Source organism: Orycteropus afer, unplaced genomic scaffold, assembly GCF_000298275.1.
Source record: "Orycteropus afer afer isolate SDZICR_OR568_19922 unplaced genomic scaffold, OryAfe1.0 scaffold00364, whole genome shotgun sequence".
Lineage (NCBI taxonomy): Eukaryota > Metazoa > Chordata > Mammalia > Tubulidentata > Orycteropodidae > Orycteropus > Orycteropus afer.
In genome coordinates, this window is record NW_006921951.1 from 2,818,610 (window position 1) to 2,837,429 (window position 18,820).

At 40.4% G+C, this 18,820-nt stretch overlaps 1 protein-coding gene across 1 annotated transcript in view; it reads right to left on the bottom strand.

Moving 5' to 3' along the window:
* The window catches only part of SH3RF1 (SH3 domain containing ring finger 1), a 255,796-nt gene that overhangs the window by 13,911 nt on the left and 223,065 nt on the right, over positions 1 to 18,820 (bottom strand). Inside the window, exons 7-9 of the mRNA XM_007952897.2 lie at positions 17,704 to 17,874; positions 14,463 to 14,722; positions 13,211 to 13,572 (exon numbers count right to left, since the gene is read on the bottom strand). Of these exons, the coding sequence (XP_007951088.1) occupies positions 13,211 to 13,572; positions 14,463 to 14,722; positions 17,704 to 17,874 (793 nt within the window). The remainder of the gene's footprint in view (positions 1 to 13,210; positions 13,573 to 14,462; positions 14,723 to 17,703; positions 17,875 to 18,820) is intronic.

Below are 18,820 nucleotides of genomic sequence, written 5' to 3' on the forward strand. Positions count from 1 at the left end.
ATATATATATATATATATGAATGTATATATATTGCCTAGGGAAGAGCCCTATATGCACTAAAGTTGAGGCCCAGAAAAGACTAGAAGAGCAGGTAAGTGGGAGGAGAGGAAGATATTTAGCTAGTCCCAGGGCTAAGGAAACAAAAAAGTGGTATTATGGTTTCCCAAATATGGTGGAAATAAAAGACTTCCCTCTACAAAATGACCAATGACATGATCTGACAAAACACCTGCCATAGCCATTGCCACACTTCTTCTCAGGAGCCTGAGGTCTGGAGCGGGTGCAAATGTGCTGGGAAAGAATAATGGCTAACAGTTTATACTTTTATGGTAGCAGCCAGCTGCAACGTTCAGCTATTCCTGCCATGATTTAAGAACGTACAGTCTAATCCCTGAACCCCCACAGATTCACCGAAAGCATCAAGTCCGTTGATAAATTATGATCCCAGCAAGCCACAGCTAAATATATTTCTTAAAAGCTCAGTTCTGGGCCCTCAGAAAAATACCAGCTAACTGGATGGTGCTCAGGGAACAGCCTCTAAAGTGATTAAGAAGAAGGATGACTTGGTTCATCTAAAATGATTAAACACATTAAATACAGCTTGCTTTAATGGCTTCTAAGGGATGTGTTATCATCATCAACCTATGCTGACTCCCACAGAGCACAAGGCAGAGGATTAGGCACCAAGGCAGGAGACAGGGGTGGGGGTGGGAATGCAGTTCACACAGAAAAGATGCTGTCCTTTTCCCAAGGAGTTGTGCTTTTCATTTCATATTCTGATGTTTTCTATGTTATCTGAACAATGTGCCACTTGAGAGAGGTAATTTTGCAAGCGTAGACACTTACCATCTAAGGGCACCTTTGCTTTTTCTAAATTGAACAGCAGAAATGAAAACTACAACTGAATTAACAGACTACTTCTCAGCAAAACAATTTTCAAAATATAATGGTAGCACGTAAAGGGGCACATCTTTCAACATAAACCTTGATAATTCACCTCCTATAGGTTTTTCAAGAAGTTATTTGTAGATGAAACAATATTTTTACAGACATAATTTTAAATATTTTAATGATTTAAAGCAAAATATCATATAAAAAAGAACTATTTGAGTAAGAAAATGGTAACCAGAAAGAGTAATTTTTTCATATAAAAGTACTGCCTGAACATCGATTTAATAACTTTTTTCTAGACATATAACACAGGACAGGCAAAATATGGGAAACTCAAGTTGGAGCTTCTTCTCAAGTCAAAACACATTTTATTGAGCAATTCACAATTAATAACATTCTATGCACTAAGACTTTCTCTTTATTTCTGTCTTTGACTTCAGATGTGTAGAGAAATTGGCAAAAGATAAATAGTCTTCCTGGGTCACAGGTCATCAATAATCTACACCATCTGGTCCCCAATAATCAATCATTCTTAGGTAAAGAACCTGAAAAACATAATTCATGTGATTGTCTAATAATCACTCATTCCTTCAACAAATATGTACTGAATGTCTAATATGACCGCAGCAATGTGCTAGCTCCAGGAGTACAATAGTGAACAAGATAAGAAGAAGTTCACATTCTTTAGCAGAGATACAAATGAGGCTGTAAAATCTGTTCTGGGAAAATTAAAGCAGAGTAAGGACAAAAAGCTGGAAACAAAGAAGTAGCATCAGTAGTTGCAAAATATGGCCTCGATGATAGAAATGATGCCAGAGACAGCATGGTAGCATTCTGCAAAACTAACAATTTATTCATTGTAAATACTTTTTGCAACAATATAAATGGTGACTATACACGGACCTTGCCAGATAGAACACACAGGAATCAAATTGACTACATCTGTGAAAAGAGATGAAGGAGAAGCTCAATATCAGTCAGAATAAGGCCAGGAGCTGACTATGGAACAGACCACCAATTGCTCCTATGCAAGGTCAAGTTGATGCTGAAGCAAATGAAAACAAATCCACAAGAGCCAAAATATGACCTTGATTATATTCCACCCAAATTTAGAGACCATCTAAAGAACAGATTTGATGCACTGAACACCAATGCATGAAGACCAGATGAGTTGTGAGATGACATTAAGAACATCATACATGAAGAAAGAAAAAGATTGTTAAAAAGACAGGAAAGGAAGAGAAGGCCAAAATGTATGTCAGAACCGACTCTGAAACTTGCTCTTGAACAGAAAGTAGCCAAAGTGAATGGAAGAAATAATGAAATCAAAGAGAACAGAACACTTCAAAGGGTGGGTCAAGAAGACAAATTAAAGTATTACAATAAAATGTGCAAAGACCTGGAGTTAGAAAACCGAGGGAATAACATGCTCAGAATTTCTCAACCTGAAAGAAATGAACAAAAAATTCAAGTCTCAAGCTGCAATACTGAAGGATTCAATGGGTAAAATATTGAACTATGCAGGAACCATCACAAGGAGATGGAAGGAATACAGAGAGTCACTATACCAAAAGAAACTGGTTGACGTTCAACCATTTCAGGAGGTAGCACATGATCAAGAGCCGATGGTACTAAAGGAAGAAGTGCAGGATGCACTGAAGGAATTGCCAAAAAACAAGATTCCAGGAATTGATGGAATACCCTTACTTATTCAATCTGTATATTGAACAAATAATCCAAGAAGCTAAACTATATGAAGAAGAATGCAGCATCAGGATTGGAGAAAGACTCATTAAGAACCTGCAATATGCAGATGACACAATTTTGCTTGCTGAAAGTGAAGATGACTTGAAGCACTTACTCATGAAGATCAAAGACTGCAGTCTTAATGAAGATGAACCCTTTTGCATGTTCAGTACTGCATTGTTAGTGATGGAAAACATTGATCTATAGGTGGACAGATGGGTGGACAGGCTGAACAATCAAGTATGTCTAGGCAGGGGGGAGCATGCCCAGGACCATGTATAGGGTTAGCAGACAACGTTTCTAGATGCATATTTGTATGTATAGCACATAAGAATGTCCAGGAATACAGTACAGCTAACAAGGGGCAATGTGGTTGTTATGTTTGTGTGTCAACTTGGCTGGGCCTGGATGAGTGGCTGGGCAGCTGAATGTAGTTATGCCCATAGTGAGACTGGTAATCAACTCCATGGGGGAATCTATTGGGGCAGCTGAGTAGCTGCTTTGGGTATGTGGTCCACTTCCTGTATATAAGAAACAGCTTTGGGAATAGTCTTCAGCTTATGGCACGCTTTGACCCTGCATGTGGCTGTGTCATTGTTCAGCAGCCTGCCATGCTCTGCCAACCTTGGGACTTACAATGGACTTGAGTTAATGGTCTGCTGTGTGTGGTTTGGTAACATCAGGACTGTGTCTTTTTACTTGTCAGCCTTGGGCTTGTTAGCCTCAGCAGCCAGTAGCTGCCTGAGTGAAGAGATGTCTCTAGCTTCAGTGGGCCAGGAGCAAGAGGCAGAGCGGATGCCCAAGGTCAAGGGGCTTTCACACAGCCCCTAGAGCCTGGCACTTTGAACTTGGACTTAAAGCCTCCCAACTATAAGAGAATAAACTCCTGTTTGTTAAAGTCATCCTATTTGTGGTATATTCTTGTCAGAGTAGGACTAGGTAACCAGAATAGGCAAGGTTGTGGTGGGCTTCTTGACTACAGCCAGCTACCTGGAGGGAGTGAGTAGCTGGATCTGTGGGCTCAGGACCTTGGTTACAGCGGACATTAAGCTCAATTGGTATAACATACTACACAAAAACATCGTTCTACATCCTACTTTGGTGAGTTGCAATTGGGATCTTAAAAGCTCGCAAGCAGCCATCTAGATGCAATGATGGGTCTCTCCTCATCCATAGCAAAGAAGAATGAAGAAAACCAAAGACACATGGAAACAATTAGTCCAAGGGAATGAAACAGCATGCAATCCTCAGCCTGCACGACTACGAGACCAGAAGAACTAGATGGTGCTCAGCTACCACTGTCAACCACTCGGAGGAGGATCTATGTAGGAGATCCTGGATAGAGTGGGAGAACAATGTGGAACAAAACTCAAAATCACTTGGAAAAAAAGAAAGAAAGAAAGAAAGAAAAACGATTTGCTGGTCTGATAGAGCCTGGTAAGACCCCTGAGATTATGGTCCCTAGCCACCCTTCAGGTCTGGAATTGAACTCACTCCTATGGCTTCCAGCCAAACAACAGCAGGCATCAGGTGGATACACTCCTTGGAGCAATAAATCATGGGAGAACAGAAGGGCAATGTTTGCACACGGACACAATTCAGGGGGCAGGAGTGCATGGGAGGGAAGGATACAGGGAAGAGGTAACAACAGGGAGGAAGTGGCAAGAGAGCTGTTACATTGTGGGAAATTGCAGTCAATGTCATGAGACAAAATGTGTATAAACTGCTGTATGGAAAATGAATTTGCTCTGTAAATTTTCACCCAAATCTCTCTCACACTCACACACACACACACACACACACACACACACACACACAAAGTGCTTGTGGCCTACCAAAGGGATCGCACTACTTGCTAACAGTACAACAACAACAAAAAGACTGCAGTTTTCAGTATGGATTACATCTCAACATAAAGAAAACAAAAATCCTTACAACTGGACCAATAAGGAGCCTCATGATAAACAGAGAAAAGATTTAAGTTATCAGGGACTCCATTTTATCTCGATCCACAACCAACACCCATGACAACAGCAGTTAAGTTGTCAGCCAATTTACTGCACTGGGCAAATCTGCTACAAAAGACCTTTAAGGTGTTGAGGAGAAAAATATCACTTTGAAGACTAAGGTGTGTCTGACCCAAACCATGGTATTTTCAATAGCCTCATATGCATGTGAAAGCTGGACAATGAATAAGGAAGCCCACAGAAAAACTGATCCATCTGAATTATGGTGTTGGCAAAGAACACTGAAAATACACTGTACTGCCAGAAGAATGAACAGATCTGTCCTTGCAGAAGTGCAGCCCAAATACTCCTTGGAAGCAAGAATGGCCAGACTTTGTCTCACCTACTTTGGTCATGTTGTCAGAAGGGACAAACCATTCCCTGGAGAAGGATATCATGCTTGATAAAGTAGAGTGTTGGCAAGAAAGGGGAAGACCCTCAATAAGACTGACTGACACAGTGGCTATGACGATGGGCTCAAGCATAGCAAGGAGTGAGGATGGCACAGGAACAGGCAATGTTTTGTTCTGTTGTACATAAGGTTGCTATGAGTAGGAGCCGACTCAACGACATCTAACAACAACAGGGACAAAGAGAATGACCAAGGTGCCATCTGAGACACTGGGTCAGAAAAGGCTTTCTTTAAGGAAATGCATGGAGGGAGGGAAGAGCCATATGAAAATCAGGAAGAGTGTTCTAGAGAAATGGTTACAAACTGGGCTCCAGAACCTTGATAAATGCTTTTACCCTGATCTCCGTATTTATTCCCCACACCAACTTGTTGAGATAGTATCAATATTATCTCTATTATGTAACCCCCTCTAAGTTTGCCTAGGTTCACATAGCTAGCAGTTAGAAGAAGTGGGATTTGAAACAAGCACCCAAGCCCATGCTGTTCTCTTCAGTGCAACACAAGCAACATCTCTAGAAGGACATTCACTTATGGGAACAAGAGGAGACACTTCTATGCAATGGCTGTAGAGAACAAAGATTGTTCAGGACTGAACTCTGAGTGCCAAATCTGCACTGTCAAGTTGTGGTCTGGAGCCTAGCTGCCCACAAGGGAGGAACAATGACTGTGACTACTCAACAGGGAGGGTGGGCTTTTCCTTAAGAAAATTAAATGGTGAACCACACAGAGTATCTTGTTTCTGATAGCAAAATAAGAACTGGGAGGAAGGAGAGTCATCGTGTGGGGAAAAAAAAAATTCATCTGTAGGGATTTCAGGAAGGAGCCCTGGTGGCAGAATGGTTAAGAGCTTGGCTGCTAATCAAAAGACTGCCATTTTGAACCCACTCAATGTCTCCAGGGGTGAAAGATCTGGTGATATGCTTCCATAAACATTACAGCCAAGAAAACCCTATGGGACAATTCTGTCAGATAGGCTCACTATGAGTCAAGATTGACTCGATGGCATCTAACAACAACAACAACAACAACAACAGGGACTTCAGGATGAGTGTTCAGAATAGGAGAAAATGGGCATTTAAAACTGGATGCTAAAGGGGCAGGGAGGTGGCATCTTTTGACCTCCTCTACACATACGAAGATGATCAAATCACCATCACCTGCCCAAGACTAATTCCTATGAGGCCAGACATACTGCCACTCTCCAGCTCTCTTACTAATGTTGACACCAACCTTCCCCCTCACGGCACCCACCACTTCTTTGCTGGGTTTGATAATTTGCTGCAGCGGCCACACAGAACTCACAGATTATGGGGTTATCAGGGAAGCAACAGACTACAATTCAAGTTTAGGAATGTGCTCAGGATACAGTTCCTTGATCAGAACAGTCTCCCCTCTGCTGTGCCCTTAGACACATCTTTCTGGCCCTTGGCCTCTCGGCCTGGCCTCTGCCTCTGTGGACCAGGTAAGCCTGCCGCTCTGTCCCATGACTTTTGGTTCCACTGTTGCTGTCTCTCAGCCAGGTATCTCTCTTAGCTAGTGTCTCTCTCAGCCAGCAGTGAGATTCCTTCTGGCTGTAGGAGGGCTTATTTTGAGTCGGGCAGAGTGCCAAAACCAACCAATCCCAACATCAGAGTTCTACACACCTGAGAGAGAGCAAACTTTCCCAGAAGATTACTTCATGCTGCTCCAACAGAAATATCCCAGGTGGATGACTTTAACAATCAGGAGTTTAAATTGCATGGTCCCACCCAGTAATCCAGTGGGAGTTACAAAGAGTATGGCTAGAAAAGCCATACCATGTAATTTATTACACTGCAAACAGGGACTTCAGGAAGGAGCCCTAGTAGCGGAATGGTTAAGAGCTTGGCTGCTAACCAAAAGGTTGACATTTTGAACCCACTCAATGGCTCCAAGGGGAGAAAGATCTGGTGATATGCTTCCATAAACATTATAGCCAAGAAAACCTTATAGGACAATTCTACTCTGTCAGATGGGCTCACTATGAGTCAGAATTGACTCAATGGCATTTAATAACAGCAGAGACTTCAGGATGAGTGCTCAGAATAGGAGAAAATGGGCATTTAAAAACTGAATGGGATCCTCTGCTTTAAGAAATCTAAGAATAATAACAAAAGTCCCCATATATTAGCTAACTGAAGAAAACCTGTGGATGGCTCCTCAAGGGAGATAGTTAGTTGGAATTTTGGGATGGGGACTTGTTGCACTGAATGTTGACCTTCTGAGGTCCACTGGTAAGAAAGCTATCTTTGGGTAACATAGTCAGGATATGGTACAAAGTGTGCCAACCAACACTCCCTCATGTGGATTTGCATGGGAATAAATGGGAGTGCCAGGGAAATTCACAAAATATCTCTAGAGGCTCTGTAGCTATGGGTAGCAAATGGAAGCATTTGGGCAGAGAGGGACACAAGAAGTGGTTTCTTTTTTTGAAGTGAGGGTTATGACTTAGAATATGAGAACAGTCAATTACATAATTGGTACTGAAGAAAAAGATAGGGTTTTTTGGATGAAAGCTAATATACCAAAATAACATATAAAACAAAATAACATTTTAGCATATAGGGAGAAAAACATACACATCATAGTATTAATAGTGTATTTTTTTAAAATCTTGAGTCATTCTTATGTTTTTTGTTTACATTTCTGAATTTTCTATAACTTCTAAATAAATATAATTATATTTTATAAAAATAAAACACAATAAAAATATTATATAATCATATATGAAAAAAATATATGAGTATTTCATAAGGATTCAAAACACATGTTTATCTGGAGACTAGATGGTCAAATAATGAAGCCTCTGAATTGAGTATGAAGTTAAAAGATGTCTAGATAAAGTTGTTAAACTGGTAACTATGGAAGATATCAGTGATTGCAAAGAAAGAAGAGTGTAACAGTTATAGAAAGGCCCAGTATTTCAAACAAGAAATAACTGAGATGATATTCTGAAATATACAATAGTGAGTCTCACATGCCTATTTATCAAAGCACAGAGGGCTAATACCAAACTTACCTAGAGATTTTAATACAGGGATGAAACCAGCCTCTGGAAAGGACTTTAAATTAAAATATTGTTCAAAAGGAATAGCCCAGTTGGGAGAGCTGCTGCAACAGTCCTGTGCATGTGTCAAAATGTCATATGCTTCCAAGGCGGAACACCAGGGGCAACAGACATGCAATCACTGGGACATATATGAGGTATAGTTTGGTGAGTTACAGCAAATCAATGTTGCTGATCACAAAACGGGGAGGGAAGACAGAAATAATCAGGGCATTGTCAACTACCTAGGTATTTGCTGCAAGTCTCAGCTCAAGACTAGAATCTCTGATACATTTTCCCTTGACTTGCTGATAATTTCATCTCATAGATAGTTAAGCAAACTGTGAGAGTTGATCTAATTCTAATCAACTGGGGGAAAGTAGAGACCAGACAGGACGTGGAGAGGTCTGGCTGGTAAATCAGAAATATTAAGAACTTGGAAGAAAACACCCAAAGAGAAGTTGACTATAGTCAGATTTGAACTTGAGTGCTTTGAAAGGACTGATCTTAAAAGTTCAAAGAAAATATGTGCATGATCTAAGATTCAGAAGCAAAGAAGTTTCAAGAGGAATGGGAGGGCAATGAAAGTGAAATTCTAACCACACAATTGCAAATTATTCCAGGAGATGAAAATGTGGAGACATCTAAAGGCACTGAAGTAATCCCCCACGGAGCAGCCTAATGGGCTCAAATTTTTAAAGAACATGTAGAAAAAGATCATGAGAAGGGCCCATAACTAAGAACATAACATGGCTGATGACAGTTCGAGAAGGTTAAAGATCAGAATGAGCTTAAACTTGTAAAAATGCTAAAGACAAAAAAGGGTTGTTTTAAAGTTATGTTTGAAACAAGAAGAACAAGAAAGACAGACTTGCTGTTTGGGGTGGATGGGTGGTTAAGAAGAAAGGCAAGAATAATCTTCAGACTAGAAGGGAAGAACAAACTTTGATATTTGCAGATGTGAGGATCTTGAGAGGAAAATGGGTGAAGAGACTGAAATATAGGGCTCAAATGACTACTCTGGACAGGCTCATTTCACCGCAGGATACAGAGAGAATTAACTGTCAAAATGCAATCAAAAGACGGAAATGTTTTGGAATTAGACAGAACTGGTGGTTGCATAGCATTGTGGATGTACTACATGCCACTGAATTGTTCATTTTAAAATGGTTACCTTTATGTTATATAAATTTCACCTCAGTAAGTTGTTTTTTTTAAAAATGCAACCAATAATCTTTGGGAGATCCTAATGAATGCAGGATCAGGGTCCACTCAAGCCAAAGGCGGGCACATGTATTCCCAATGTTCAAAAAGAAGACAGCAATGAACTTTGCAGATTGTCTGGAAAATTCTAAAATAGAGGCTCTAGAGAGAGTGTTAAATGAAAGTTTTATGAGCACTTAGGAAAGAAAATGAGATTCTGAGCAGGAGCTCCTCCAGGAGATGCCTGCTAAGAATAAGTAACAGTGGAAAGGATGGGGTAACTTAGGGGACTATTTGGATGGAGGATGTGGAAGACATTTCAATATGATATCTGACAAGTTCTCCCATGATACCTTGTAGAGGTAGAGAATTGTGGGCCAAATGACCCTTTAGTCATAAGGATTCATGACTGAGTGACTACAGTCATGCAATCACTGAATTTACATCAACCAAGAAAACTCTCTTCAATAGACTTGGCACATTAAAAGAGGTAGTAGATTTAGGAAAGGAAAATTAAAAATCTGTGACAAGTGAAGTAGGTTAAAAAAAAATCAAGTGTGTAGCCTTTAAACAAGAAGATGCAAGGGGTAATCCTACAAATACTTCAAGAGGCATCACATAAAAAAACTGATTGGCATTTTCTATGTGGCTCCCCAAAATAAAGAATAAGGATAAGAAGGTACAGAGAGACAGATGTGTGCTCAATAAACTTCCAGAGTTAGAGCTATCTGAATATGAATATGGTATGGATAACTAGCGTTATGGCACTTGAAGTCACTGGGGTGTCCACGCCGAGGTCAGTGGTCATTTGTCAGAGATCGGTGCTCAAAAGGATGACTCTTAAGGTCCCATATCAGTTTCCTGTCTCTGCTGCAACAAATTGCCACAAATTTAAGGGTAAAATCAAACCCTAACAGCTATTAGCAGAGCTGTATTCCTTCTGGAGGGTCATGGGAAGATTTGGTTTCCTTGCCCTTTCCAATTTCTAGAAGCCACCAGTACTCCTTGGCTCATGGTTCCTTCCATGCATCACTCTAACCTCTGATTTCAACATTACATAACCTTCTCTGACTCCTGCTTCTCCTTTAAGAGGACCCTTGTGAGTACAATGGGTCCACACAGATAATCCAAGATGATCTTCCCATCTCAAGATCCTTAATTTAATCACATCTGCAAAGTCTCTGTTGCTAAAGACCCACTGCTCTCAAGTGGATTCCAATTCATGCTGCAAAAGACCTGTTTAAAATGTTTACGAGCAAAGATGTCACTTTGAAGACTAAGGTGAGCCTGACCCAAGCCGTGGTCTTTTCAATAGCCTCATATGCATGTGAAAGCTGGACAATGAATAAGGAAGACAGGAGAAGAATTGATGCACTTGAATTGTGTTCTTGGCAAAGAATACTGAATGTACCCTGGACTGCCAGGATGAACAAATCTGTCTTGGAATAAGTACAGCTGGAATGCTCCTTAGAAGTGAGAATGGCCAGATTTCATCCTTTGTATGTTAGTCATGTTATCAGGAGGGATCGGTCCCTGGAGAAGAATATCATGCTTGGTAAAGTAGAGGGTCAGTGAAAAAGGGGAAGACCCTCAATGAGATGGATTGACACAGTAGCTGCAGCAATGGGCTCAAGCATAGCAAGGATTGTGAGGATGGTGCAGGATCAAGCAGGGTTTTGTTCTGTTGTACCTAGGGTCACTGTGAGTTGAAACTGACTCAATGGCATCTAACAACAGGACAGAGTAGAAAAGCCCAATTGGCTTTCCAAGGCTGTAATCTTTATAGAAACAGACTGTCACAACTTTCTCCCATGCAGTGGCTGGTGGGTTTGAACTGCTGACCTTTTGGTTAGCAGCTGAGTACTTTAACAACTGTGCTACCAGGGCTTCTCCTTTACTGTAAAAAACTCACTGCCATCCAGTTGATTCTGACTCATAGTGACTCCCATTGGGTTCCCAAGGCAGTAAATCTTTATGGAAGTAGATTGTTCCATCTTCCTTCCGTTGCTGGTGGGTTTGAACCTCCAATATTCTGGTTAGCAGTCAATTGCCTTAGGCATCGAACAACCAGAACTCTCTCTCCTTTACTATGGAAAGTAACATATTCACAGGTTGCAGGGATTGGGGTCTGGATATCTTTTGGTGCAGGAATTGAATAAACTCTGCACTGCGAGGAAGGCAGGGACTGAGGAGTCCCTGTTCTCATCAGTAACGAACGCCCTGAGACCTACCGTCCTCAAACTTTAGAATCCAAATGATAAAAACCATTCTTTTAAAGATATTAATAAAGATGAAATTGCCAATTTTGGTACAACCTTAATGTAGTTAATTATAAACACTGAACAGATACCAATGTTTTTCAAAAACTCTCATGTTACTCCAGCAATTAAATATTAACTTTTTAGGGGGCTGTAAAGTTTATTTCCTTATAAACTCCCGTTTACAGGCTTATCTAACCATTTCAATAGAGCCACATATATTACCACTCAACCAGGTGGCTAAGAGTTTATGATTACCTAGAGCTTCCCAGAACTGGGCTATAGCTTTAGGGGAAATAAATGAAATATTGTGAAAAAATTCATGATTGTGATACAAGTATCCAGACCTTGTTATTATCTCTTCCATCTCCCCTTACATTTAATCACTATCAATTTACCTTGTCTCTTACTACCTGTCCCCAAACCCAACCACAAGTTAGTCTTTCAGTTTTCCCTTTATATTTTCTTTAAAATTTAGCCCAAAGTGAGAATTTTTTAAAAAATCTCTAGATTTAGAAAATAATTTTTCTCTGTATTTCAAGTCAAGAGAATAACATTCTCTCAAGAATCCATGCTGATTATTGTCAAATATACTGTAGCTAAAACACACCTACAAATAATACTTCTGTTCAACAGTTTCAACCCCCTCACATATTAAATTTTTTTTATAGAACTGTGGATAGAAAAGAAAACTGACTTGAATAGGAAGTATTAAGGACAGCAAAATGATGAAAGAATTGAGTAAAAGGGAAAATAAACTCCTCCACCAGATTATAATCTGTCTGAAGGGAAGTGACCATTTCTGTGGTTCCCCTAACATCCAACACAGATCCTGGCAATCTGTGTATTTAAATTGAGAGCTAGGTAAAAGGCCAGGGTGGTATAAGTATATTGACAATCATATTCCTAGAACCTGACACACTGACTTGCCTGGAAGGCAAAAAAGATTGTTGAACAAGGAGTCTTCATTAGCAAAACTGTAAGACACAACACGAACCATAAGCAAGCACTGGTGTTTCAGTGGTAGAACTCTCCCTATGAGATAGCTGGGTCCAATTCCCAGCCAGTGCACCACATGCACAGCTACTACCTGTCTGTCAGTGGAGGCTGGCATGTTGCTATGATGCTAAACAGGTTTCAGTGCAGCTTCTAGACAAAGGGTAGGAAGAAAGACCTGGTAATCTGCTTTTGAAAATCTGCCAGTGAAAACAGTATACCATGAGGACCATGTTCTTTAGAACAATCAACGACATGAGACCAAAAGGGCAACACTTGGCCAAAAACAGAGGTCAGAAGACAGGAAGGGGCAGGAAAGATGGGTGAATAGAAATGCGGAACCCAGAGGGAAGGGGGAATTGCATTTAAAGTCACAAAAGAAAATGTATATAAAATTGTTGAATTGGAAACTAATTTGCTTTGTAAACTTCCACCTAAACCACAAAAAAATGCTCAAAAAAGAAAGGAAAGAAAACCTGTACGGATCATAAAGGTCAGATCCACAACTGATCATGAGGATGGCTCAGTGATTCAGTCCATCATGTATGGGGTCACCATGAGTTGGGGGCCAACTCAACAGATGCAAACCACAAGAGGCACAAGGTAAGGAGAGAAACAGGAAGTTGGCCTTACCTTACTATCTTTGTCTGGTTTGGTGGCTGAACTGTTTCCACAAGCTGATGAAGTACTGTCAGGAGATGTGGGAAGTCCAGGGAGAATGGTCACTGTCCTGCCACTGGACTCAGTCTCCAGAGAGGCAGTGGTGCTACTTGGGGAGGTCAGTGAAGCAGCTGCTGCACAGGCCAGGGGCACACTGGCCCTACTGATGCTGACGGCAGAAACATGGGCAGCAGGGCCTGCCATTGGAGGCTGAGGTTGTTGGGAGGCCAAGGGATGATGGGGCAGGCCCACTGATGCAGGGCCCAGGCAGGTGGCATTCTGTACCTGGATGGGTGTCACAGCTGCCGTAGGGCGTTCTTGGTTGTGTGCTGCAACTAGAACAGAGCAGGAGGGAGCAGAGAACAAAATTCAATTTTTTAATAAATGTTACTCACAAAAAACATGAGTCACTATACTGCATCGGATCATAATAAAAGGTTGCTATTGCATTTATTACAATAAAGCATGTATGCAGAGGTTTAATAGCACTTAATCTCAGCCAAGACCTAGACACTCTTCTCCTTCCAGATCACATCTGGAGACTGCTGAGTGTCTAGGAGCAGAGCTATAATGCCAACACCCTTTAGGCAGGGAGAAAGCCTCTCCTCGGCATTGGAGACAGTGAGCCAATTTCTGATGATACTCAAAAGTGTCAAAGCAGGTCAGCCTTCAGTTCTTTTTATATTATGCTCCTGTTTCTTACTATGCATTTTCCTTCCTTTTTTTTTTTTTTTTTATAGAATCCATAAGACTTTAGTTTACCTCACAGCTGTTACCTGAAACACTGGATAGGTTTTTAATGCTGCCAAAATAAGGAAGTGATTAAATATCCCATTGGGTTGAAAATAGCTTTGTGACTAAGTTCATCAACAATAGTTAGCACTCTGGTCAGCACAGTGCCATGCAGCTAGTAGTAGGGAGATTTGAGATCCTATGATTTCAATTCCAAAAGTCTTATCTTCATGTAATATTGACATTCTTAGGATCAGCCTAAAATTTCTGAGGCTTATGATCTGTAGATCAAGTTTGAATTAATGAGCAGGGTGGTATTAGCCCAGACAAAACTGTATAAAGTGCCATTGACCAGACTGTGTCTGCTTCTACTTCCTAATGTCATCCATCATTTTATTATTACATCTGCTTTTCTAAACATTTGTCATGGAAGATCTGATAGCAGGCAGACAAATCTTTCTCCTGACACGTTCCACCCTAGTGTCCTCCTCACCCGTCCTCACGGCATTGCGGGCCTGGTTGACGGTCATCTGCCCAGTCATGTGCAATAAGACCTTGGCCTGAGGACTTGTTTGGATATGAGCTGCTGACACCACAGCTGTGGGGACAACACTGGTATTCCCGGCCACACCATTTCCTTGGAGCTTCTGGACAGGCGCTCCTGCAGAGGAAGGACTGACCATAGTCACCCCTCGATTTGTCTGGCCAGCAGTACACATGGGGACTTTAGCTTGGGAAGCATTCGTCACTGCCCTGTCAAAACAGAAACACAGACAGAAGGCCCTATTCATCAGCAAAATGGGAGACAGAACAATTAAACACAAGACAAATAATGACTCAGAATGCTAAAGGCAGAACATTTGAAAATATGAATGGAATTATTTTTATGAAGTTTAAGAATAGCAAATTCAAAGTAATGACAGCCTTGAGGCACAGAAAGGTCTTGAAATGTTTCTGAGTCACCCAAAATCACACCTCATACTCCGCTCAAGAATATACAGTTACTGAGTTTAGTTTTCCATATCAAGGCCAAATATCTCCAACTTTCAAGGCCCTGGATTCTCTTGCTTCATCTACTGATAAAGCTAGGGTTGTTACTTACAGTATCTCATTTCTATAGCTTTCCTTGTGTTTTCTCCCCTTCATATTACTTGGCCTTATACAAATATACCCACATATATATATACACTTTCTTGGAATGTCCTTTCTGGCTTTTCTTGACCTATGCCAATCTCATTTATGTCTCAAGGTCCAGCACAAATCCCATCACTTCAAGAAGGCTTTACCTAAGGCTCCCTGCAAGTGAACAGTACTATGGAAGAAAGGCCTGGTGATCTACTTCTATAAAGATTTCAGCCAAGAAAACCCTATGGAGTGCAGTTCTACTCTAATAAATGGGGCCACCATGAGTTGGAATCAATTCAATTAGCAATGTGTTTGGTTTTTGAGGGTTTTACCTACAGTGCCTAAGGCACTTGACTGCTAACCAGAAGGCTGGAGGTTCAAACCCACCAGCCACTCCTCATAAGGAAAGTTGGGCAATCTACTTCTGTAGTGATGCTGTCTCAAACCCAAGGAGGGGTCACTAGGAGCCAGGTCTGACTTGATGGCATTTAACAACAACAAGAAGAAGGATGAGATATGTTTCTGTTTCAAGTGGATTTTTTCCTTCTTTCTATTTCTGTATTTCATATATTGTTTACATGTTGGCCCTTGATTGTGAAATGTTGTATAATATTTTTTCATAAATTACTTATGAAATTCTCCTTCCTTAGTAAAAATATAAGTTTCCTGAAGGTAGGACCAATGTGAAGGTGGCTTTTTCCATGCCTCCAGTACTTGCCCAGTTACAGATATATAGCAAGCACTAAACAAGTATTCATTGCTTGAATTTAATTAAATTACATTTGATGTAGTTTTGTATATTTTTTTGATATTCTAATTCATTTAAACTATCATTCTGAAAATAGTAACTTTCTACCAAGTAGGACACTTCACCAACTTGAACATCCTTCTTCTCTGCTATGATCAGTAACAGAATTTACTGTAAATAAGCTTTTCTCCAGAAGCAAACAAGCAGTGAGACTTTTAATAATCTGTTTTTGGATTTTATGAATATATTTTCCTTCATTAACTTAATTTGTTGGTTTATCTCCATTAGGGTATTGGTTTTTATTTTTGTTTTTTGCACCAGGGTAGGTGCAAATCTGTCAATTTCTGGATAGGCTGGTTCCTGAATATAGAACTTAACATAGACAGAAAAGACTTATATTGAATAAAAATCTGCAAGTAAAACTAAAGCTAACATTCTGTTACCATCTGCAAATGGTGATTTTCATTTGATTAGGCTGCTGGTCAACCCATAAATCAAGGCCAACAGCTGACAAACATGTCAGTTCATTAAGCCATTTTTTAATCAGGAGGTTTGAGGAATGATTTAACGTAGTTAAACCCGGACCATTTATTGAGTGCTCAATAGTCAAAAAGTAGGGACCGCTCAAAGATAATGACATTACAGATCATTTTATTCTGTTTCCAAGGCTACTTTCCTCAGTGACCAGAAAGTGGACTATCTTTAAATAAATTTTGTGTATCTAAAGTCTGTGATGGTGCAGTGCCTAAGGCATCTGACTGCTAACCAGAGGTTGGCAGTTCAAACCCACTCTGCAGAAGGAAGACTTTCTTAAAGATTTACTGCCTCAGAAACCCAATGGGGGTTGCTTTGATTCGGAATTGACTTAATGGCTGTGGGTTTGTTTTTTTGTTCATTCATAAAGAATACAGAGCCAGATCATATGTGTTTGAACACTTCTTTACTATGTGATCTCAGGCAAGTTATTTCATCTCTCTGTGCCTCAACATCTTCATCTACTAAATGGGGCTAATAATAGCTCTGGTAGCATAGTGGCTAAGTCACTTGCCTGCTAACCAGACGGCTGGCGGTTCAAACCCATCAGCCACTCCTCGGAAGGAAGGTTGGGCAATCCTACTTCCGTAGTAATACTGCCTCGGAAACCCAAGGAGGGGTCGCTATGAGTCGGGGCCAACTCGACAGCACATAACAACAACAACACAACAACAATAGCACCCACATCAATGAGTTGTTTTAGATTAAGAGTTAATACGTGCAATGCATTTGCAAATCCGTCTGCCTTCCTGGAATACTGTAAGTACTATATAAATATATAAGTACTAATTATATAGCTTTTGTTTATATTAAACTCTATGCTCTTTATTTTCTGGTCATGTCATGTGTTGTCATGTTGTTTGCCGTGGAGTCGGCCCCGACTCATAGCGACCCCTCCTTGGGTTTCCGAGGCAGCATCACTACGGAAGTAGGATTGCCCAACCTTCCTTCCGAGGAGTGGCTGGTGGGTTTGAACCGCCAGCCTTCCGGTGAGCAGTCAAGTGCCTTAGGCACTATGCTACCAGAGCTCCATTTTCTGGTGGAAAGATGTAATTGAGGCTTCTCACATATATGTTAAAGGAAATAGCTTAAAACCTAATATATTTATTAGTAGAAACCTGTAATTTCATATATATCCATATGAAAAATAAGCTAAAAATTTTAAGAGTTAGAAGGGATTTTAGCAGACAGATATGGATTTAAAAATCTGTGGATTAGTAATAGAGGCAATTATAATGTGAGAAGGAATTTGGATAGGCTAAAAACCACGGAAAACAACAAAGCTCCTCTGTTCAGAATTTAGTAAACCATTTATTCAAAACTGTACCTTGTGACTGGTGCTACATAATTGCCAGGGAAAACCCCGATCTTGCTGGTATGCATTGATGTCCCTTTGAACCAGCCATCCTGGCAGCGCTCAAACACTAAAAACATCTCCCCTTTTCTCAGCTCCAGTTCATCTTCTTTCCGGGGAGTATATGGATATATAGCAACATACCTAGAAAAGAATACTGGATATCAGGTTGTGTAACAGACAAACCCCAAGATGATAAAAAATTTTCCTTTGGTATATAAAGTCTTCAATATTTTATACATATGTAGAAAGACAGTATAACCTTTTAACCCATAAATCGAACTGGTAATGCTCTATTACAAGAGGTTTTGCTGTCTACATTTAAAAGGTAGAATGCTTTCTGATTAAGAGCTCCTGAACCTGGTCCTCCCAGTATGAAAGTGACTAGCCCACCAAATGGTATTCAAGTAGTGTGAAAAAAATTAATGCAGCTTCTGGAAGTGCCTAACTTGCTCCTGGGGACTGGATTCCCACTGGGAAAATTGAGCTCTTCAAATGGCACTTGTTAGGCTTGGGAAGTAGCCCCAAATGAGGACATATGGTATAAAATCCCATTGGGAAGCACCACATGCTGCCTTCCACACACAAGCCAAACGCAGAGGCTTGGGCTATACTTGCTTTGTGTGCTTGGCCAGGAAAGATAATAAATTTGAAAAAGTAAAAGCAAAACGAGGTCTAGATCATGGGGTATAAAATCTCCCCAAAATGCAAGGTGACTGTGCCCATCTACACGTGGAAACCAGACAGGCAACATTAAACCTATAGTTTCTACCATGAGGGTGGTAAACAATTAAGGTAAATCTATACTAAGAAGGATCCCTAAAAACTTGGCTGTTTTCTGCCATTAGTAAACTCTGAAAAAGATCATTAGATTTTTCTGGATACTAATTGCTGGGGATTTATAGCTTTTCACATGCATACTATAACTAGATCTGATTTGTGTGAGATACCTTCCCATTCATGAGTATCCTACTGCAAGGAATGAAAATGAAGGAAAAAAATCTCAAATAGTAGTTGTACAAAGAGGCAGTTATATATACATATAATACCGTGGAGAAACAAACAGCTATGCTTCCCTACACTATGAAAG